At 43.9% G+C, this 22,322-nt stretch overlaps 1 protein-coding gene across 1 annotated transcript in view; it reads left to right on the top strand.

Annotated features, from left to right (window-relative positions):
* Window positions 1-22,322, top strand: part of COL3A1 (collagen type III alpha 1 chain) — a 96,395-nt gene that overhangs the window by 69,512 nt on the left and 4,561 nt on the right. Inside the window, exons 27-47 of the mRNA XM_077917242.1 lie at window positions 342-395; window positions 1,254-1,307; window positions 2,800-2,844; window positions 2,980-3,078; window positions 3,177-3,284; window positions 4,487-4,540; window positions 5,466-5,519; window positions 5,625-5,678; window positions 7,247-7,300; window positions 9,188-9,295; window positions 9,397-9,450; window positions 10,778-10,831; window positions 12,319-12,480; window positions 14,255-14,362; window positions 15,339-15,446; window positions 16,321-16,374; window positions 16,738-16,845; window positions 18,136-18,189; window positions 18,953-19,060; window positions 20,534-20,587; window positions 20,895-21,002. Of these exons, the coding sequence (XP_077773368.1) occupies window positions 342-395; window positions 1,254-1,307; window positions 2,800-2,844; window positions 2,980-3,078; window positions 3,177-3,284; window positions 4,487-4,540; window positions 5,466-5,519; window positions 5,625-5,678; window positions 7,247-7,300; window positions 9,188-9,295; window positions 9,397-9,450; window positions 10,778-10,831; window positions 12,319-12,480; window positions 14,255-14,362; window positions 15,339-15,446; window positions 16,321-16,374; window positions 16,738-16,845; window positions 18,136-18,189; window positions 18,953-19,060; window positions 20,534-20,587; window positions 20,895-21,002 (1,656 nt within the window). The remainder of the gene's footprint in view (window positions 1-341; window positions 396-1,253; window positions 1,308-2,799; window positions 2,845-2,979; window positions 3,079-3,176; window positions 3,285-4,486; window positions 4,541-5,465; window positions 5,520-5,624; window positions 5,679-7,246; window positions 7,301-9,187; window positions 9,296-9,396; window positions 9,451-10,777; window positions 10,832-12,318; window positions 12,481-14,254; window positions 14,363-15,338; window positions 15,447-16,320; window positions 16,375-16,737; window positions 16,846-18,135; window positions 18,190-18,952; window positions 19,061-20,533; window positions 20,588-20,894; window positions 21,003-22,322) is intronic.

Raw genomic sequence — 22,322 nt, forward strand, 5'->3', positions numbered from 1 at the left:
TTCGCGTCTCTGCTCCTCCACATGCAGCTGCTGGGTGACCTTGGGCTAGTCACACTTCTCTGAAGTCTCTCAGCCCCACTCACCTCACAGAGTGTTTGTTGTGGAGGAGGAAGGGAAAGGAGAATGTTAGCCGCTTTGAGACTCCTTAGGATAGTGATAAAGCAGGATACCAAACCCAAACTCCTCCTCCTCCTCCTCCTCTTCTTCTTCTTGATTAGTGTTGCCCTCTTATTGTTTCTTTATCTCAACATATCCAGGAACAAAACAGTACAGATGTGCCAATGATGAGTAGAGTGTGTTGGCAAACTATTATGACTACTTTCCCCCTCTGTTTTTTCCAGGGTCCTTCTGGGGAAAGAGGGGAGCCAGGAGCAACAGGACCACCTGGATTCCAGGTATTTTGATATTCGGCTGTTATTCATTCTTGAGTATATATTTTTCCCCAACCAGATTCTTTAAAAGTAAGTTAGGGCAAAAATATGGAAATGCATTTATGACACAAATCATTTAATTATATTTTGATGTTCAAGTCTGCAATCCTGAACTCAGCTTGCTTATCCCATCCCATCAGAATCAGTGGGATTTGAGCAATGTAACTCTGAGCCAATTTCAGCCAGAAAAAAGCAAGGTACCATAGATTCCCCTACTCTGTATTTTTATGCCTTTCCCAACTGCAAAGACTCCATCAGGTTATCAAATTTAGCTACTGGTCATCTAAAGGGAGTTGTAAAAGATCCATAAATACCTCCCAAGGAATTTATCTAATCCTATTTGTAGGTTTCCTTCATTATTCCTACAGATGTTTTCCTTGACATAGACCCTTCAGGTTAGCCTCACATTTGACTATATGAACAATTATTGGTGACAGGCTGCAAACATACCCTTTGTTAGGGTTACTCTTGAACTGCACGTTTATGCTCTATCATGGAAGAGAGATCGTATTGACTCAGAGATGGAGTAGCCATTTAGCATGCTTAAGGGTCTAGGCTTATTCCCTGACATCTCTAGTTAAAGAATATCAGGTAGGTGGGGAAAATAGGCCGGTGCCAATCAGAGTAGACAATAACTGAAAAGATGGGTCAGAAGTTTGACACAATATAATGCCTATATTCAGATGGAAATCACTAAGTGGAGGAAGCTACTTTCTACTCTTTCTGATTTTTTATTTATAAAGTCATGCAACACCATTTGGCTGTTTATGTGCTGGAAAAGCAGACCTATATATGTGTAATGAGTTTTTTTGCCTCTCCTAGGGACTCCCTGGTCCTCCCGGCGGACCCGGAGAGAATGGAAAGCCTGGAGAAGCTGTAAGTTGTCCTTTCGTCTTCTCTTTTCCCTCCTCTTTCCCCTCAATCTTCACCTCCAGAAAAAAAAATAAAAAAAATGGATGCACAGATACACAGTGCTGGGTGGTGTGGCGAAAAACATGCAGGCTTTCCCACATACTATCACAGCAGCATCTAAATGATATCTGGAAATGGTGGCATACAGTGGTGCCCCGCAAGACGAATGCCTCGCAAGACGGAAAACCCGCTAGACGAAAGGGTTTTCCGTTTTGGAGGTGCTTCGCAAGACGAATTCCCTATGGGCTTGCTTTGCAAGACGAAAATGTCTTGCGAGTTCCTGCAGGGTTTTTTCCCTCCCCCCCCCCCCTTTCCCAAGCTGCTAAGCCGCTTATCAGCTGATCCGCTAAGCCGCTAAGCCGCTTATCAGCTGATCCGCTAAGCCGCTAAGCCGCTTAACAGCTGATCCACTAAGCCCACTAAGCCACTAATAGTGCTAATCTGCTAAGCCGCTAATGGGCTTGCTTCGCAAGACGAAAAAACCGCAAGATGAAGAGACTCGCGGAACGGATTCTTTTCGTCTTGCGAGGCACCACTGTATATCACTGCTGAAATATCAGCCCTAGCAAACCTGGGACACAAGGAGAATTCCAAGGTTGCTATAATGAATTCTGAGTCCTAACTGTATGGTGACATAGAGCCATTTTCCAGGGGCAGTGGTAGGGTGGGGATTAGTTTCTAGTATAGCTTTAATTGAACAATTAATGAGGTATTACATACCAAGTAATTACTGCCATGAAGTGATGTGACTCATGAGCCAAATGTTTTTTTTTTAAAAAAAACCTACAACATAGTAGAAAAATAAACCATAATAATAATATAAAACTTTAAAAAGAATGAGTAGCATAAAATATATTCCATAGTGGAATACAAGGTTCATATTTATAGAAAACATATCACATAATCATGACTGTTGCCAAATAAATTCATATTTAGTATGAATATGATTTTTTAAAGCTATATTTTTTAAAGCAATGTCTACAAAATGTTTCCATCAATATTTGCTTCTTACTTAAATAAAAATCTATATTCTCCTGATATGCCAGGATTTCATACAAACTGTAGGGCATAAAAAACTATTATATAAGGACTAAACACGAGGACAGAAAAGAGTGTGAGTTGTTATCATTTTCCTACAGGTCAAAAAGGGTTTTGATAAATTAGAATTGAATTATCTTTTTAGAACCTTAAAGAAAGTTAGTACTGGTTCAGTTTCTGGATCCAAATAATGTATAGTTTACTTCAAACCAAAATAACAGATAATTAGATGCATTGTAAGCTTTCGAAGGATGTCTAGTTTATTACTTGTACTGTTCACAGTACCTTTAGCAACTGAAGTGTGAGCAATCCATTGTCTGAGAATGATGGCCATGACATGACCTATAAATGTTAAGCATTAATGAATATGTATTTCATGAAACATGTAAGTAATCTATCTGCATTTGGTTCATAACAGGGTCCAAGAGGTGAAAATGGAGCTCCAGGACTCCCAGGAACCAAGGTACATTTTGTAACAACTGCTCCGTGTGTGTTGTGTGTGTGTGTTTAAGCATGGAACAAGGGGGCTGGGAACCAAACAAATACATGCTGTGGCCCTTGGAGATCGTGCAAAGCAAAATGTTTTAATTCATATTAGGGTGAAAATGGCATCCCAGGAGAACGAGGTGCACAAGGACCTCAGGGTCCCCCAGGAAGTAGAGGTGGAGCTGGCCCTCCTGGACCAGAAGGTGCAAAGGTATGTAGAAGTTTATTTAGTTTTGTGCACACCTTACAAAATATTTCCGGTCTTCCTCTTTTGTTGTCATGTAATAGCTTCTTAAAACATTCCACTAGGGCCCAGGTGGTCCTCCAGGTCCTCCTGGAGGTCCCGGACTACAAGGTTTACAAGGAATGCCTGGAGATAGAGGAGCCAATGGAAACCCTGGACCTAAAGGGGACAAGGTATGCACTTCTGTACTTGCAACAACAACAACAACAACAACAACAACGCATGATGATCATCATAATGATCATCTGGCTAGCTTTACTACTGACCTGATCATAGGTTCCTTGAAAAACTGCATTGCCAGATGAGGCCACTAAAAGCTGCAGGTACTTATCTTTCCTGAGATCCCCACTTTTTGGATACAAAATGATATATAAAAATATTGGGGTCAAATCTTCAGGTAGCATACCTCTCTCACCCCTACCCTAAGTATACTTACATGGAGTTAGCTTCCATTGGAGTCAGCAGGACTCCAATTGAAACAAAAAGGATTAAGAATAATAATAATAATAATAATAATAAATTTTATTTATATCCCGCCCTCCCCAGCCGAAGCCGGGCTCAGGGCGGCTAACAACAGTCAAATAGTCAAACAGTCAAATTCTAAAAACATTCTAAAAACATTCCATTATAAAAATTAATTAAAATCAAATTGTTGGCAACCGATTAGGCAAAATTCTGTGCAGGTTGCCAGAGGAGGGAGTCAGGCTGCGCCCTGACCAAAGGCCTGGTGGAACAACTCTGTCTTGCAGGCCCTGCGGAAAGATGTCAGGTCCCGCAGGGCCCTAGTCTCTTGTGACAGAGCATTCCACCAGATTGGAGCCGCCGCCGAGAAGGCCCTGGCTCTAGTTGAGGCCAGCCTAACCTCTCTGAGGCCTGGGACCTTGAGGATGTTGTTATTTGCAGACCGTAGGTTTCTCTGTGGGGCATACCAGAATGGGCTATTAATCACCATAATATGTTTATATTAGTGGGATTGGTTCAGTTTGACTCTTTAAACCTGAACTTATTGATCAGATTTGCACTTGAGTTCCATGACTAACTCAGCGTCCTGATTCATAACTTTCTAATACTTCCCAATCCTTGCTTGTATACTTTATATACTTTGTGAAAACCAGTATTTTCTCACAGCTCGCTGTGTACCAGTTCTGTGCCACTGGTAACAATAGGCATATGAACATAAATTACAGATTGGCGAGGAGGGAATGACCCTTTTCCAGACACTAAGTAGATTGACTCTGTTGGGAGAGTCATTATACCTATCTACAACACTGATCGCAGCAAACAGACTCCTGGTGATTTAGCAATGTTAAGAAATAGCAGTGATGCCTTTCTCCCCTTTTCCTGTTCTGGTAACCATATAAGCTTTGTTTGACAGGGAGAGCCTGGTAGCAGAGGTGGAGATGGCTTACCTGGTAAAGATGGCGTCCGAGTGAGTAAAACCTCCCATGGGTTCATTTTTAGATAACTTGGCTACAACATCCCTTTATTTAATACATGGCGGGAGGATGGATTTCCAATAGTTCTCTTCCAGCTCATTATATGAGTCTGGGGAGCTCCTTGCTAACCTTCCCTACCAGTTTCCCAAACTTCCCCTTGTCAGGTAAGTCCAGAGGGCTGGAACCAGCAGCAGAGGCCATCAGGGAGGGTTGGTAGCAATGGCACAGGTCACATTGGAAATAGACAGTCATGTGTATGCTCAGGAGTGCTTACTGCACAGGGAGTGCAGTTTTCCAATATTTCTCTGCTCAGTGGGTGAAGCTGGGAGGGATTATAACCCACACACTCTATGCTCCCATGTAGCAGTGGATGCTCCTGACCTGGGAGGCAATACAAACTTCTATATAGCCCATGCTCCTCAGTGTTAATAGATGTTTGACTTTTTCGAACCCTCCTAGCCATTTCTCCCTAACTTAACATACGTGTGTGTGTGTGTGTGTGTGTGTGTGTGTGTGTGTTTGTTTAGTGGTGGGGATCAGCTTTGACTACTGGTAGTGGGTGAGCCTATTTTGAGATGCAGAGATTTGACTTCAGTTTGATATTTCCAAAGTGGAAGATTCAGTTCCAATCCCTTACCCAATTTGGAATTTCAGCACCATCACTAATTCTTATAGCATGAAAGTATAAAACAACAACAACCCAGATTTATCCTATAGATCACCTATAACCCTTGCAAGCCTCGGAGTCGATCGCTTTTTTGTGGAGCGATCAATTCCGCTCCGTCATTACCTTCGCAAGAAACCAGAAGTCTTGGAGAAGAATATTCAGAACACTTTTGCTTTCCAGACTTTGTTGAAAGTTATGTTCACATTTTTTATTAATATTACACTGCTGAATATATATATTTCATCCTGCAGGGTCCTGTCGGTTCCATTGGACCCCCCGGTCCAGCAGGCCAACCAGGAGACAAGGTATAGGTCTCATTCCAAAATGGCAATTATTATTCATATGTAAATGTCAACTGCGCACATTTTGAAGAATCCAATTCTGAAAATAAATATATTCTTTTCTTTCAGGGAGAGCCTGGTACAGCTGGACCTCATGGTCCAACAGGTCCCCGTGGTGGTCCCGTAAGAGATCCTTTATTTTCAATCATAATTTAAGCCAATTTTTGTTTCGTACTGCTCCTAAAGTATTTTCCAAGGAAGAAATGTAGCTCTGTACCACCCATTGACTTCACATATAGTATTTTTCAGTGTTGGTTTGCTTGCTTAGGGATCAATATATAATAGAGGGTGCCAGAATATCATTTCTTTTTGGCATGTATTTTAAAACTATACATGAAAGTAAATCAATCCCTCTTCTGTACTAAATTATATGCATAATCTCACAAATTTCACTACCAACCAATAGGAACCTGTACACATATTTCCCTCTCCTTTCCCTTCCCCCACTGACATTTTACATTTACGCAAATTTAAGGAGCCATGATTTCAACATTACCCTATTCATTTTTCTTATAATAATCTATTATAAGATCTCTAGTGATCCATTTTAAACATTTAACTCTGCTGGTGGCATAAAATCGTTTAACTAAAATTGATGCCTAGCACATAACACTATCGTCAAAATAAGCATCTTTAGCAAAGCAGTCTGGCCATGTAGATACGTACAAGAATATAATCAACGTTTATTTTTATTTATTTTTCTTGCATTCATATCCCACCTTTCTTCCATCATGGAACCCAAGGTGACATACATGCATATTATTGATTCTTCCCTATGAGGGAAATTAACCTTATTGTCCTATTTAAAATATTATTGATCATTTCCTAGCTGCTTGATAAATAATAGTTCATTATTAGAATGTCCATTTGTGGGTTTATTTAACTTTCCTGCCACAAAGAGCACATTTGGACTCCTGAGAAACATGAAAATCTCACAGGGGGAGGAGAGGAATGCATGGCTTTCTTGCATTGGTATACAAAACAGATAAAGAAATAAGAAAGGAACTGAACACAGCAGGTGGGGAATGAGTCAATGTATAGGGCATTCAAGCAAAGTCTGGGTTTAGACGCTTGCTATCCTTGATAGCCAAGCGGGTGGTGCTATAGTTTAAACCACTGTGCCGCTTGGACTTGCCGATCGGAAGGTTGGCAGTTCGAATCAAGGTGAGCTCCCGTTGTTCGGTCCCAGCTCCTGCCAACCTAGCAGTTCGAAAGCACGTCAAAGTGCAAGTAGATAAATAGGTACCACTCCGACGGGAAGGTAAACGGCATTTCCGTGCATTGCCCTGGTTCGCCAGAAGCAGCTTAGTGACTCTGAAAAACTGTCTGCAGAAGCGGACAAACACTGGCTCCCTCGGCCTGTAAAGCGAGATGAGCACCGCAACCCCAGAGTCATTCGTGACTGGACTTAACTGTCAGGGGTCCCTTTACCTTTACCTATCCTTGATCAAGTCATTCCCATAAGAAGTTGCCAAGCTAACAAAACATAACCAGTTGTGAAAGGGTATCAAAACTTTTGCACACTTTCTTCGATGTTGTAAATAGTTTGACGTCTTGAGAGGAGAGAATAGGGGGATCCTGCAAATGCAGAATATCCGCAAACCAGAGCAGCTGAAATAGGAACAACATTAGAGGTGGTACTTTGCAAACTTCTGAGGTGATTTAATTGTATTACTCGTTGGCATTTTCAGGGTGATCGAGGAGAGCAAGGACCTCCTGGCCCAGCTGGCTTCCCTGGAGCTCCTGTAAGTATGGGGAAGGGGAGGGAGGGAGGGAGGGACATAGGTACAAAGATAGATAGATAGATAGATAGATAGATAAATAGATGATAGATAGATAAATAGATAGATAGATACTTTTTTGTATTTTCCTAGTCTTTTTGCATAGATTTTAAGTACGATGATAATTATTACCCCTTTTTCATTCTCACCTGTGCATAGCAAGAGGAAGGCAACAGCTTCCTAGAAATATTGAACCTTCTAGTAAATTCAGGCAGTGAGTGCTAATGGAACTACAGTTGTACCTTGGAAGTCAAACGGAATCCGTACCGGAAGTCCGTTCAATTTCCAAAGCGTTCAACTTCCAAATCGCAGTTTCTGATTGGCTGCAGGAAGCTCCTGCAGCCAATCAGAAGCTGTGGAAGCCCCATCGGATGTTCGGCTTCCAGAAGAACATTCGAAAACCCGAACAGTCACTTCCTGTTTTTGATTGTTTGGGAACCAAAACATTCGAGAACTAGGCTCTTTGAAAACCAAGCCACAGAAAGAAGAGAGAGGTTTCAGGGTTCTCTGTGAAACTTTGATATTTGTAGAAGTACAATAAATGTTTAAGAAACCAAAAACAGAAACGCCTAGCCATAAGGACTGAGCATGCCCAGCAACCACAGAATCTAGGATAATTGTTGGAAAAGACCAACCAGAAAAGACTGGCTAAAACTCTGAACAACTGAGAAAATGGCTGCCTAGGACCCTGAAAAGGAGCTCTACTATTAGGAGGAAGGATGCACAGCAAGCTTTTGGTGCACATCCACTTGTCTAATAGTAATCCAGATGTGCTTGCTTCTGCTTCTGCATCAAGTACACCGGCTGCTGCTTTTTACAATATAGTGATTTAACAATGAAAAAACCTCAATGACAGGTAAACAGCAATAACCCCCATAGTAAGGTGCTTGAATTGGGAAGCGGGTGGCGCTGTGGGTTAAACCACAGAGCCTAGGGCTTGCCGATCAGAAGGTCGGCGGTTCGAATCCCTGTGACAGGGTGAGTTCCCGTTGTTCAGTCCCTGCTCCTGCCAACCTAGCAGTTTGAAAGCACGTCAAAGTGCAAATAGATAAATAGGTACCACTCCGGTGGGAAGGTAAACGGCATTTCCGCGTGCTGCTCTGGTTCACCAGAAGTGGCTTAGTCATGCTAGCCACATGACCCAGAAGTTGTACTTCCAATAAAGCGAAGTACAATAAAGTGAGATGAGCGCCGCAACCCCAGAGTCGGTCACGACTGGACCTAATGGTCAGGGGTCCCTTTACCTTTACCTGATCACAGCAGAATGCCCTGCTGCAACCAGTTGCTTCTTGAGGCGATTCTACCCTTCGCCCTGCACTGAGATTGCCTGTAACATCTTTTATAGGCAATAAATGCTGGAGGTGGTGAGTAGAAGCAAGGAGGAGTCATGGTCTTTTGAAAAGCCCCGTCTTTGAGTGAAGTTGTCAAGGAAATTAATAAAGCATTAGCTCTGTGTACACTACTTTGCGATAAGCATCTTTAATAGCACCTGCAGCGAAACAAACGTTGAGCTTGACAGGTGATTAAATTTGGACCCCAGCTTCCCCAAAGCACTCTTTCTACCAGTATCATCCATGACAGGATTTGCAGCCCCCCCCCCCAAAAAAAAGCAGGGGAGCAGGTCTCAATAGCTACTGTTAGGTCATCTCCTAATCAGTCATTATTATATCTCATCAGTGCTATTTTTTCTAAAAAAAGAGGTCCCATGTTCTCTTTTAATGGCAATGGTGCCCACCTGAGAGGTGCTGTAACTGAGTTCCGGCGAGTTCCAGCTGGGGAAAAAGAATCCTGTGTCTCCTACTGATAATAATGTTGATGTTTAACATGCATGTCTTACTTACTTTTCTATAGGGACAAAATGGAGAACCTGGTGGAAAAGGAGAGAAAGGCCCTTCTGGTGAGCGTGGTGAAGCTGGACCCCCCGGTGCTGCTGGTCCATCAGGAGGCCCTGGAGCACCCGTAAGCAGAGATATCCTAATCTAATGTTTCTGAAGTCAATGTATTGCTGGTCTGTATTTTCCTTCTGGCATTATGATGCATTGTTCTCATTTCCTGTCTAGGGTCCAGCCGGTCCCCCAGGAGGAAAAGGAGAGCGAGGTTCGCCAGGCCCAGTAGTGAGTATTGTTTTTTCAGTCTCTCCTTTGTCAGTAAGCAATGCTGATGCATGTTCCAGTCCCAGTCAGATGCAAGTAGTTGCACTTGCTCAAGTATGCTGTGATCTAAGAGAAGCATGCTATATTCCCCTGACATAAAGAAATAAGAAAGTAATTTAGGTGCAACATGCTTTGGTTCACCTGGCCTGAAAGCTCTAATTGACAAAAGTATTTTGATGCATGGGACGTGGGTGGTGCTGTGGGTTAAACCACAGAGCCTAGGACTTGCCAATCAGAAGGTCAGCAGTTCGAATCCCCATGACGGGGTGAGCTCCCATTGCTTGGTCCCTGCTCCTGCCAACCTAGCAGTTCGAAAGCACGTCAAAGTGCAAGTAGATAAATAGGTTCCGCTCTGGCAGGAAGGTAAACAGCGTTTCCGTGTGCTGCTCTGGTTCTCCAGAAGTGGCTTAGTCATGCTGGCCACATGACCCGGAAGCTGTACGCTGGCTCCCTCAGCCAATAAAGCAAGATGAGCGCCGCAACCCCAGAGTCGGTCACGACTGGACCTAATGGTCAGGGGCCACTTTACTTTACCTTTATTTTGATGCATGCTTTGACATACTCCAAGGGCCTTCTGGCAGTTCCCTTGCTGTGAAAAGTGAAGCTACAGGAAACCAGGCAGAGGGCCTTTTTGGTAGTGGCACACCTTCCCATCAGATGTCAAGGAGATGAGTAACTATATAAGCTTTAGAAGACATCTGAAGGCAGCCCTACATAGGAAAGCTGTTTAATGTGTGATGTTGTATTGTGTTTTGTTATATGATGGAAGCTACCCAGAGTGGCTGAGGTAACCAGTCAGGTGGACGGGGTACAAATAATAAAAATGATTATTATTTAGTTAGACCAGCCCATCCATTGTAAAATGTTGACCTCCTGTTCTTACGTGGAGATAAAATGGAAATGCATTCATATCTTTTCACAACATTGCACAAAGATGCTCTAGCATTGGTCTCTTAATATATATCTGCCAACAGAGGATAATGCTTCCTCCATCTGATGAAGTCCAGAAAGGTTCTGCTGCAATACCTCTAGGAGTCTTTAGGTTGCCACAATAATCTTGTATTCCAGACCTGTTTCTGACAGGCACATTCGCCATATAAATCTCAGTTGCCATGTAAAGAATGCGGTTATTTTTCACTCTCATGTAGTAACTTCCAACATAGTCATCAGAGTAGGTGATTTAATTATGTACTTAAGGATATTTCAGTCCCTTGAATTCTGCTTTTCGGTATTTGAAGATACTAGTGTTTTATGACCTGTTAACTTGAGCATCACTTATATTTTTCAGGGTCAGGCTGGCTTTCCTGGTACTCGTGGCTTACCTGGCCCTCCAGGCAACAGTGTAAGAATACCTACCATTTCTTAATCCTTTCCATGCTACTAATGTCTCCAGTTGCCTTTGAGTTCTCAAGTGGCCAGGGATGAGTGCCCAGCTCCATGGACATGAATTTGAAAATTTACTTGCCCATAAGTTGAGCACATATTGCTTGTGAAGTCTTAATCTACTGGTTTTTATTTTAATAAATTATAAAACAATCTTCCTGATGGAGAAACACCAACCTGCCCCAAACTACAGAGCCTCCAATATTGTCTGCTTAGGTTCTTCCAGACTCACCTACATCAGAGCTGGAAGGAGGAAACCTCTGGGTGGAATTCAGAGTCACACTCAGGCCAGCAGCTGAGGTGCCTCTTTGTGACTCCTTGTGCTTAAATCCTACCCAATGCCATTTCCACACAAGTTGTGACATATGCCTATGTATCAGGCCCAACAACCCCATGTAATCCACTAAGTGAAAAGCGAATCTTCTCAACCAAAGGCCAGTTGTGGTTATGAGTCAAATTCCTCCTGGCTCTGAAAACCAGCAGCCACTCAATGCCTCAGTGGAAGACTCTAAACCAAGGGGTGGAGGGCTGCAAAACTGGCCCACGATGTGTGAAAGAGGTGAGTGGTGGGCTGCCCTGCCCTGTTAAATGGCCTGCCACCTCGCAAGAACCTGTTGGCCTCTATGAGAGGTCAAAAATCTCAGCGATGGAATTGGGAGGCCATGGCGGCATCTGTGCCACCCTGCAATCTTTCTCCAGGCCATTGCTCCTTTCCTTTGCTCCTATGCCACCTGGTTTGAGATCATGCTGTCGCCAGTGTGGTGTGGTGGTTAAGAGCGGTAGACTCGTAATCTGGTGAACCGGGTTCGCATCTCCGCTCTTCCACATGCAGCTGCTGGGTGACCTTGGGCTAATCACATTTCTTTGAAGTCTCTCAGCCTCACTCACCTCACAGAGTGTTTGTTGTGGGGGAGGAAGGGAAAGGAGAATGTTAGCCGCTTTGAGACTCCTTCGGGTAGTGATAAAGCGGGATATCAAATCCAAACTCCTCCTCCTCCTCTTCTTCTTCTTCTTCTTCTTCTTCTTCTTCTTCTATATAGCAAAATGTCCTTTTGCAACTTGGCTTGAACTAAAGCCTAGCTGCGAAGAACAGTTCCTGCAACTGGATCCAAGCAAGACTTAGGACAAGGAATAAATACATTTTTTAACAATAATAATAATAATAATAATAATAATGTTTGTGTTCTGCTAACAAACCCACCCCCATTTGCTATTATGTTGTTCATCCATAGTCTGCTTTACTCTCAACGCATCTCTTCTTCTTATGAGTTACTTTTGAATGTGTTAATAGACCACAATTCAATCCATATTGAAGGGTGGCAAGTCTAAATCAAGGAGGTCTATCTCTTTGGACACATAACATAAATTCTCCATTATTTTTGGTATTCTACGAGTGTTGATTCAAATGCTGTATGTCAAGCATCACTTTCCAATATTGACTCCTAGGGTAACCCAGGACTTCCTGGCAATGCGGGTCCCCCAGGCAAGGATGGTCCTCCTGGCCCAGCTGGTTCTACTGGTCCTGCTGGTGGCCCAGGAGCTGCTGGTCCCAAAGGTGAGCCTGGCCCACCAGGTGAAAAAGGTCCGGCAGGTGTAAAAGGAGAACCAGTAAGTACATTATTTGGGAGTCTACAAAATAGAGTTAAAAATATTCGGTGAAAGATTACTGTTTTCCTGTGATGTCTTCTGATACGTTAAAATTACAAATGCAGTGATTACACTGATCTGTTGTGGGTGTGTGGGTGTGTAATAAATTAGGACCAATCTTTACAGCTAGTCATAGCAGCTCTTCTTCTTAATCAATGCATTACCTTGCCTGCATGTCAAAATGGCTGCTCATCACTCTCCCGGGGGTGGGGGACAGTTGCAGCCCCTTACTCTTGGCCTCCTTCCTCTGATGGCTTAGGCATAGGCCATTGAAGGGGAATTCCCCATGGCCAGCGGGAGTTCAGGGGCGGTCTTCCTGCCCATGACACCGTCTTCAAACAGGCCAATCAGTGGCCCCACCTGGAGGGCAGTGCCTTGCTGTCTGGCTGGCTATTGGCTGCTGTCTCCTCCAGTCTGGAAGCAAGGCTTAAAAGGCTAGCTGCATGGAGATTTAACAGCGCTACAAAAAAATTTCATTTACTTAAGTTTTTGTTAACACTCTTCAAATGGTAAGGAGTAAACATACACATTCCTGCCAACGTAGCAGTTCGAAAGCACATCAAAGTGCAAGTAGATAAATAGGTACCACACCGGCAGGAAGGTAAACGACGTTTCCGTGCGCTGCTCTGGTTTGCCAGAAGCGGCTTAGTCATGTTGGCCACATGTCCCGGAAGCTGTACGCCGACTCCCTCGGCCAATAAAGCGAGATGAGCGCCGCAACCCCAGAGTCGGTCACGACTGGACCTAATGGTCCGGGGTCCCTTTACCTAAACATACACATTGTTTTATCTATATCACAGGATGGGATAATGGTTTTTGATCCTAGTTTTCAGGGCAAGCTCAAATCATAGTTTGCCAGTTCACATTAAATGGTAAACTATGGTTGGCCTCAAACCAGGAAATGAGGGAAGGATTTCCCAGGCTCATGGACAGGAGAATACTTCAAGCTCGATGTTTCTGCCAGGGTCATTCACATAGCGCCAAACTATGGTTCTGCATTATGCCTCAACCATTCCTCTGTTTCTTAGAAATGGAACAACTCAGAATGTAAAAAGTATCCCCCCCCCCCCTTAAACATAATTGGTGAGAGGCAAGACTTTAAGTCAGCCTTCCTCAATCTTTGGGTTCCTCAATGTTGTTGATCAGCCCCAGCCATCTGGATAAACGGCACAGGATTGTGGGGGTTGCAGTCCAACAACGTCTGGGGACCTAAGATTGGATTAATCATTATCTAAAAGCCTTAGCAAAAGTTTTATCAGAACACTATTTCTAAGAAATATGGAGGCTGAAATAAGCCCATAATCGTGACAGGGCTCACCAACCTTTGGGGGCCCATGGGTCCATTTGCTCACTGGAGAAGCTGTTATGGCACCGCACAAACACTGCAACCAAGCACACACCACACTGTTCTGTTGGCTACAACATACCGCTTCTTTCAAGCCTAATCTTAATGAGGAGAGGGAGACCTCGTGAGTGTCAGGGAAGATGGTCTCCATTATGCTCTACAAGGCATGGAGTGCATTTTCATCTGTACCATCTCTGCTCAGCTGAGCATGTTCTGCAATAGAAACCTTCTCCCCCGTCCCCCCCAGCTACACATATCTCAGTAAGCTTCAAAAGCCATTTTCTGCATCTGTATTTGTTGGTCTGGGGAAAATGTTTATTGTCCAAGGCGATAAATACAATCGGTAAATAAATCCCATAAACAAATTTGTTTCTGTATTTCCCTTCATAGGGTTTTCCAGGTCCTTCAGGATTGGGTGGCATACCTGGGCAACGTGGTTCTGTAGGGTTGCCCGGCCCGAGAGGTCCATCTGGTGCCAATGGTGCCCCTGGCGGAAAGGTAAGGCATTATCCCGTTACTTTTAATTCTCCAAATTATTTAACAGAACAAACCTTTTGTGTTTTTAGAAATTAGGTCTTGAAGTGGGGTGTGTGTGTGTGTGTGTGTGTGTGTGTGTGTGTGTATGCTTCGTAAAGAAATGTGTGTGTGAGGAAGCTGTTTTGTGGACAAGTCTCCAGTGATTGGTGATTTCCTCCAGAGTTATAAAACATATAATTCCATTTTCGTGTCAGTATCAGCAGTTTTGTGGTAATATAAGGTGACATTATGTCAATGATGGTCAGTGTGGTGGGAGAGATGGTAGTAATCACTTGCCTTCACTGAATAGAGTCCAAGGAAGAACAAGCTTAATTATTTACTGACAGATGCAATGCAATACTGCTGGAGGCAGGAAGTGACTGGGTCAGCCCCATGGGGGCAGCTTTTGACTAGCCAGCAGCTTTCAATATGGGTGCAAGCTGGTATAATTAGCCGGTATCAAGGGAATGAGAGGTTCCCCCCTCCCCCGGTAGTTTTGGAGTTTGCTTATGATGGGCAGAAATGTTATTGAGCCCTTTTGCATATCCCATTGCTTTAAAGCTCTTGCCACCTCTCTACCCCTCTAGCAATGAACAGACCACACACTCAAGTAAATTTAAAAGCTTTACTTACTAACTCCTAAGGTCTGATTCATGCATTGTTCCTCGCAGCAGCAAGGAGAACACAGGTAGATTACTCTTGGGTGCCTAATACAGCATATAGTTTCAAACATGCAAGTTCAGATCCGTCTGTCTTGGTGGATTATATAGTGAGAAGAGAGAGTGAGGAATAGGAAAAGAAGCAGCTTCACTTTCTCCCTCGAGAAGAGGTTTGACCTAGCTGAGTCTAGGAACAGCTCTCTATGGCCTTAACTTCTTCATGCCTACAATAGCTCACATTTAGGAGGGTTTTTAAAAAATGTCAGTATGTCATTAATCCATCTGTTTTTCCATTGCAGGGTGAAGATGGCAAACCAGGATCCAATGGTAGCCCAGGAGAACGAGGACCTCAAGGTCCACCAGGTCCAATGGGCCTCAATGGAGCACCCGGAGAACCAGGCAGAGACGTATGGAAAGAATTTCATCTTAGTTCTATCCTAGGGATAAACACACACTGCATGTATAAATTTTGCCCACCTAAAATGAGACAAATTAGCCTCATTCAAACATCCTGTTGTACATCCTAGTACAGAGACTAGGAAAGACTTGGTCTTCCTTCTGTGGAAAGCTGGATACTGGTTTGCACCCATGCATGTGCATTGCTTGATTTCTTTGAATTTGATTACTATACAAGACAAAGGTCCTTACTTCCTGGGAGACCCATTTGTTGCTGTCACGTGGGTTGGAGGGAGAGCTGGACAAGCTTCCTCTGGTGCGCCTGAGTGACTGTTGCTTGACTGTAGCACTGCTTATTTTGCACCCCTGTGGCCAGTCAGCTGCAACAGCCAGCCTTCTGGGGGCAGAGACTCCAAGCAGACCTGAGAAGGAACCTGTCCAAACTGGTCTATGCCTAGACATTAAAGGCTTATTTGCACATCTTTGTGCTTGGTTTCTCTTCACATGATTATGGTTTAATTCAGACTCACAGCTGAACATAAGACCAGTTTCAATGAAAAGCATTGTGTCAGAGGTAGCATGGAAGTTTAATGTGTGATTCCCTATTCGGGCACGCATATCAGCATGTGGTGCTGCATTCCTCTTCATGTGTGATGTGTGGGAAATCCCTTAATGAGTGAGCAGTCTCAGAAGAGCACCAGCAGCCTATTTTGACATGCCATTAGGACCACGATAATTTCAAAGTTAAACTCTTGGTGGAGATATCACTCCAGAGCTAAATATTTCCTAAATGTTAAAGGATTTCTTTTAAGAAATCCAGTCTTTCCCTTTGCTTCAATCTGTATATACTTATATTTAAAGCCTTCTTTCTCCCATATTTCTCAGGGTAACCCTGGATCAGATGGTTTACCAGGTCGTGATGGGTCTTCAGGACCAAAGGTGAGAAGCGACTTAACCATGGTGGTCATGTGTGCTCTTTCAGATCCTAGTGATTGTGGTTGCTACTGCTAGTCCTAATCAATACAGTGGACCTTGGTTCTTGAACTCAATCCATTCAACTTCCAAAATGTTGACAAACCAAGGCGTGTGAACAATGCCAACAGCCAAAACGGATGTTCGGCTTCTAAAAAACGTTCGCAAACCAGAAAACTTAATTCCAGGTTTGTGGCGTTCGGGAGCCGATTTGTTTGTCAACTAAGCCGTTCGGGAACCAAGGTACCACCGTACTAGCATTTGACTGTGTTTATGGTCATTTAGAAAATTTAATGAATTCCTCACGTTGGCCATTTGTTGTCTCCTCAGGGTGATCGTGGTGAAAATGGTTCTCCTGGTTTGCCAGGGGCTCCAGGTCATGTGGGTCCCCCAGGTAATACTGGTCCAGCTGGGAAATCAGGCGAGAGAGGACATCCAGTAAGTGCTGCCTTCCTATGTTTTCTTACTAGCAGTGTATTAACAGTACGCTATGCTTTTTCCACCTCCGTCTGACACCACAAGGAAGCGGGGAAGCCATCAGCAATACCACAGAGATGAAGGCACTTTCCCAAGAGATTTAGCTTGCCCGTTCAGCGGATTTTCTTTGGGTGAATTGCTTCAAGTCAATCCCACTTTCTAGCAATTGCCAAAAAAAAGGGGGGAGCATATCAAAACAGGAATTTTCAAAATGATTTAGTTATTTGTAATGTCATTTCCTTTGAAATGCTGAAAACAGTGGGATGTGACCATGTGTCATACTCTAGTGCTCTAGAACAGAATTTCCTCCACTGAAACAACTTGAATTTGGTTTCTTCAACGACCTACTGCCATTTTTCCCAATGAAAAGCCACTCCAAGTTAAATCCAGGGGCATACACCAACATGACCTGAGGGCACTGTGAAAAACTATGCTGTTTACAAAGTGTTATTTTTCTAGAACAAGAGGTGCCGGAATGCACCATGAATGCCTCCTTTTTCTCTTATACAGTGGTACCTCAGGTTAAGTACAGGTTAAGTATGGAGGTCCGTTCTTAACCTGAAACTATTCTTAACCTAAAGCACCACTTTAGCTAATGGGGCCTCCTGCTGCCGCTGCGCCGCCGCTGCACGATTTCTGTTCTCATCCTGAAGCAAAGTTCTTAACCCGAGGTACTATTTCTGGGTTAGCGGAGTCTGTAACCTGAAGCGTCTGTAACCCGAGGTACCACTGTAATGGCAACGGCACCCACCTGAGAGGTGCCAGAGCTGAGTTCCAATTAGTTCTGGCTGAAAAAAGCCCTGAGCGTACATGTTGTTGTTTTTTGAAAATGGAAGTCCTTGAAGTGATGTTTGTTCATTATTTTGCTAATATATTTGGGAGCTTAATAGTAGAGATGTGAATGTTTTCTCTGTTTTGTGACACATCCAGTTTATATCCAGTACCGTATTTTTTGCTCTATAAGACTCACTTTTTCCCTCCTAAAAGGTAAGGGGAAATGTGTGTGCGTCTTATGGAGCGAATGCAGGCTGCGCAGCTATCCCAGAAGCCAGAACAGCAAGAGGGAATGCTGCTTTCACTGTGCAGCGATCCCTCTTGCTGTTCTGGCTTCTGAGATTCAGAATATATTTTTTCTTGTTTTCCTCCTCCAAAAACTAGGTGCGTCTTATGGTCTGGTGCGTCTTATAGAGCAAAAAATACGGTAAATTGATGCTCGGCATAGACATAATCCTGTGTTGTTGTTTGTTACAGGGACCTGCTGGTCCAGTCGGCCCCGCTGGCCCTGCCGGTGCCCGTGGTGCTCCCGTAAGTCTCTGCTTCAGAACTTTGTATGTATGTGTCCAGGGCAGCTGTTTACCAGCTCCATCTGGTACGCAAGCTGAGACCCTATCTGCCCGCAGACTGTCTCACCAGAGTGGTGCATGCTCTAGTTATCTCTCGCTTGGACTACTGCAATGCGCTCTACGTGGAGCTACCTTTGAAGGTGACCCGGAAACTACAACTAATCCAGAATGCGGCAGTTAGACTGGTGACTGGGAGCGGCTGCCGAGCCCATATAACACCAGTCTTGAAAGACCTACACTGGCTCCCAATACGTTTCTGAGCACAATTCAAAGTGTTGGTGCTGACCTTTAAAGCCCTAAATGGCCTCGGCCCAGTATACCTGAAGGAGCGTTTCCACCCCCATCGTTCAGCCTGGACACTGAGGTCCAGAACCAAGGGCCTTCTGGCGGTTCCCTCACTGTGAGAAGCGAAGTTACAGGGAACCAGGCAGAGGGCCTTCTCAGTAGTGGCACCCGCCCTGTGGAACGCCCACCCACCAGATGTCAAAGAGAAAAATAACTACCAAACTTTTAGAAGACATCTGAAGGCAGCCCTGTTTAGGGAGGCTTTTAATGTTTAATAGGCTATTGTATTTTAGTGTTTTGTTGGAAGCTGCCCAGAGTGGCTGGGGAAACCCAGCCAGATGGGCAGGTTATAAATAATAAATTATTATTATTATATTACTAGTTCTCATTAAACCCAAGTATACTCTTATGAAAACTCTTTGTCCATATGCTTCTAAAAGGGCCCTGCGGGTGCACGTGGTGACAAAGGCGAAGCCGGTGAACGTGGCAGCAATGGGATGAAGGGCCACCGAGGATTCCCTGGTAACCCCGGACCCCCTGGTCCAAGTGTAAGTTTGCAGAACTCTCCTGCCTTCCTTGCATAAGAGGGGGGAAATGCTGATTTGTTTCATGACCCCAGTGTTTAGCACAATATGTAACTTTGACAAGAACGAAAAGTATCACAAGTGATCCCTACAGTGCCTGGATTATCCACCAAATGGTGTACAATTTAATGTTTTGGCAGAGGAAACCAGGAGTGATTTTGCAGGCGTTTTGGAATTTACCCGCCTGTTTCCTGAGCCTTCGTTATGTTTCGTGGAGGAAACATGCCTAGCAATATCACTTGGGAATATAATTATTTCATTTTTGTAGGAGTAAAGTTGAACCTTTTGGGATATCCCAGTATCCTTGGCAGCAATGCATGAGAGAAACTCCTTACTGTTTTGTTACTGGCATTTATAGACCACTCATTAATGGGTAGGTCACATTCAAAACAACAAAGAAATAAAAAAATGGCATTTCAGTTTTCTGATACCCCATATGCACAATGGCTCTAAGCCAGAGGAAGTTTGTTGTACTTAAGCCTCCTTGAAATCCATGTAAAACATGGAATTGTGTCATTGATTTCAATAGGACTTAAGTCCAGCTAACATTATTTGATCAGTGGAGCCAATGCTGAAATCAATAGATAATCCCTGAGTTACCTACCTTTAAAGCGACTAGTACCACCTATATTCTAGAATGGAAGCATTCAAGTTGTATTTAATTCCGAGAACATTTAGCTTCTAAACCATGCACATTAACATAGCTTATGGTCCCATACAAAACTGTAATAATGAAAATAGAGAACCATTTTATTTATATTTGACCCGGCCAGTGTAATAGCTCAGAGGTGGGGATCTTTTTCTGGCTGTCAAGCTAGATTGTTGTCTCCCCACCTCAGTGGGTCACATTTGACAGCTATGCAAGGCCACCCACCTGTCAGTCACATGAGGTCATGATGGTGTCAGGTGATGCTGAACTTTGAAGCCCTGATTTTCGGGACGTCAAAGTGCAGCACAGAGCTGTCAGAAAGCCCTTTTGCAAACATCCCTGCACTGCTATTTGAATCTCTAGGTTTCAGAGATTGGAAGAGCAGTGCTGTGAGGGAGAAGCACTATCCCATGGAAACTGCTTTCCCCTCCTGGAGCAAGGCATAAATCCACCCATCTCAGCTGGATGAGCAGGGGGAGCATGCCTTGCTGCAGCAAATGAACAATCAGGATTTCAATTTAAGCTCCCAGTTTGTTCTTTTGAAGCCACACCCTTACTTGTCCCATACCTGATGTCATGCATCTGATACCTAGAGAGGTTCTACCTTTGGAGTTTGGTGTTCCAGTTAACTTGCATGCCGAATAGCTGTAGATATATATCTATATTCATGTTCTATGGATTGCCAGATCTTGTAGTGAGTGCAACAATACAGGTGTTCCAATGTAAAGAAAAGAATGAAAAAAAACCTGGATTTTACTAGATCTACATCATTATTATTTTTTTGACAGGGTGCATTGGGTCCCCAAGGTCCAAGTGGAAGCCCAGGACCTGCTGGTGCAAGAGTAAGTAACCTGTTGATTCTGTCCAACCTGAATGCATGCTCAAATTATGGCTAGACAGTTGAGAGAGAACTAACTTTCTTCTTCTTCTTCTTCTTCTTCTTCTTCTTCTTCTTCTTCTTCTTCTTCTTCTTCTTCTCCTCCTCCTCCTCCTCCTCCTCCTCCTCCTCCTCCTCCTCCTCCTCCTCCCTCTTCTTCCTCCTCCTCCTCCTCTTCTTCTTCTTCTTCTTCTTCTTCTTCTTCTTCTTCTTCTTCTTCTCCTCCTCCTCCTCCTCCTCCTCCTCCTCCTCCTCCTCCTTCTTCTGTTTAGGGTCCCCCTGGTCCAAATGGCCCACCTGGAAAAGATGGTACAAGTGGCTACCCAGGTCCCATCGGCCCTCCAGGTCCCCGTGGAAGCAGAGGCGAATCTGGCGCTCCGGTAAGGGAATCAGCACTCTTTAAGATGATGAAAAGTGAGAAGCATCATCTTGAAAGCTAGTCTCCATACCGTCCGGGAGCCTAGCACAAGACAAGAAGGGAGATCAAGTTTGTGCCCAAAGGGATCTGAACAGCACTTCTCAATAAAGAGTGGTAAAAATAAAAGCTGCAGAGTTTAGCCTGACCATGCTGAATTTCAGGCAAATGGCTTTTCCTTATGAGAGCTGTACCTGAGCCACAGTTATGGTACCCAATCCTGAGTGTGGGAAGTAGGTGGCACTAAACAGACAGCTTCCACACTACAACTGGCCACATGCACAGCCAGTTACAATGAAAGTGAAGGTGTCTATCCAGCTGGGCTCACTATTCAGATTTATTCAGATTTGTTGCTCACAAAGCTCAAGCTGAGTGATAGAAGGTTCTTGCGTATTTCATCGGTATGATGATAAAATAGAAGGATTAATAGAATAGAATAAAATAAATAGACAATGATTATTTAATATCTGCTGTTTCTATTGGGTGACTGTACGTTTCCGAGCACAAGTCAAAGTGTTGGTGCTGACCTTTAAAGCCCTAAATGGCCTCAGTCCAGTATACCTGAAGGAGCGTCTCCACCCCCATCGTTCTGCCCGGACACTGAGGTCCAGCTCCAAGGGCCTTCTGGTGGTTCCCTCACTGTGAGAAGCCAAGTTACAGGGAACCAGGCATAGGGCCTTCTCGGTAGTGACGCCCGCCCTGTGGAACGCCCTCTCACCAGATGTCAAAGAGAAAAACAACTACCAGACTTAAGACATCTGAAGGCAGCCCTGATTAGGGAAGCTTTTAATAGGTTATTGTATTTTAATATTCTGTTGGAAGCTGCCTAGAGTGGCTGGAGAAACCCAGCCAGATGAGCGGGGTATAAATAATAAATTATTATTATTATTATTATTATTATTATTATTATTATTATTATTATTATTATTTAACAAGGCACAGTTATGGACTGAAATATCACTGGGGAGAGGACTAGTCTGAAACCTTTCCTATCTAAATAGCCCAGTGTCATGTGGTTAGTGGAATAGGGGAACTAAGCTAGTCCCCTAAATGTTCCCAGTAAATAAGAGTATTAAAGCATTAAAGCCTAGTGCCTTCTTTCCAAGCTTCTGCCTGGTTTAGGGAGGGAGGTATGACACTCATCCCCCCCCCTCAATCGCCTTCACAAGCTGGCCCTAACTGTTCAACTATTTAAAAAAATCACCACGCGCCACTGAAATAGCCACATACAAGACCAGATCAAAGATAAGCTTGACCAAAGGATAAATATTGAGTCCAACCCTAT

This window comes from Podarcis muralis, chromosome 1 (genome assembly GCF_964188315.1).
Source record: "Podarcis muralis chromosome 1, rPodMur119.hap1.1, whole genome shotgun sequence".
Lineage (NCBI taxonomy): Eukaryota > Metazoa > Chordata > Lepidosauria > Squamata > Lacertidae > Podarcis > Podarcis muralis.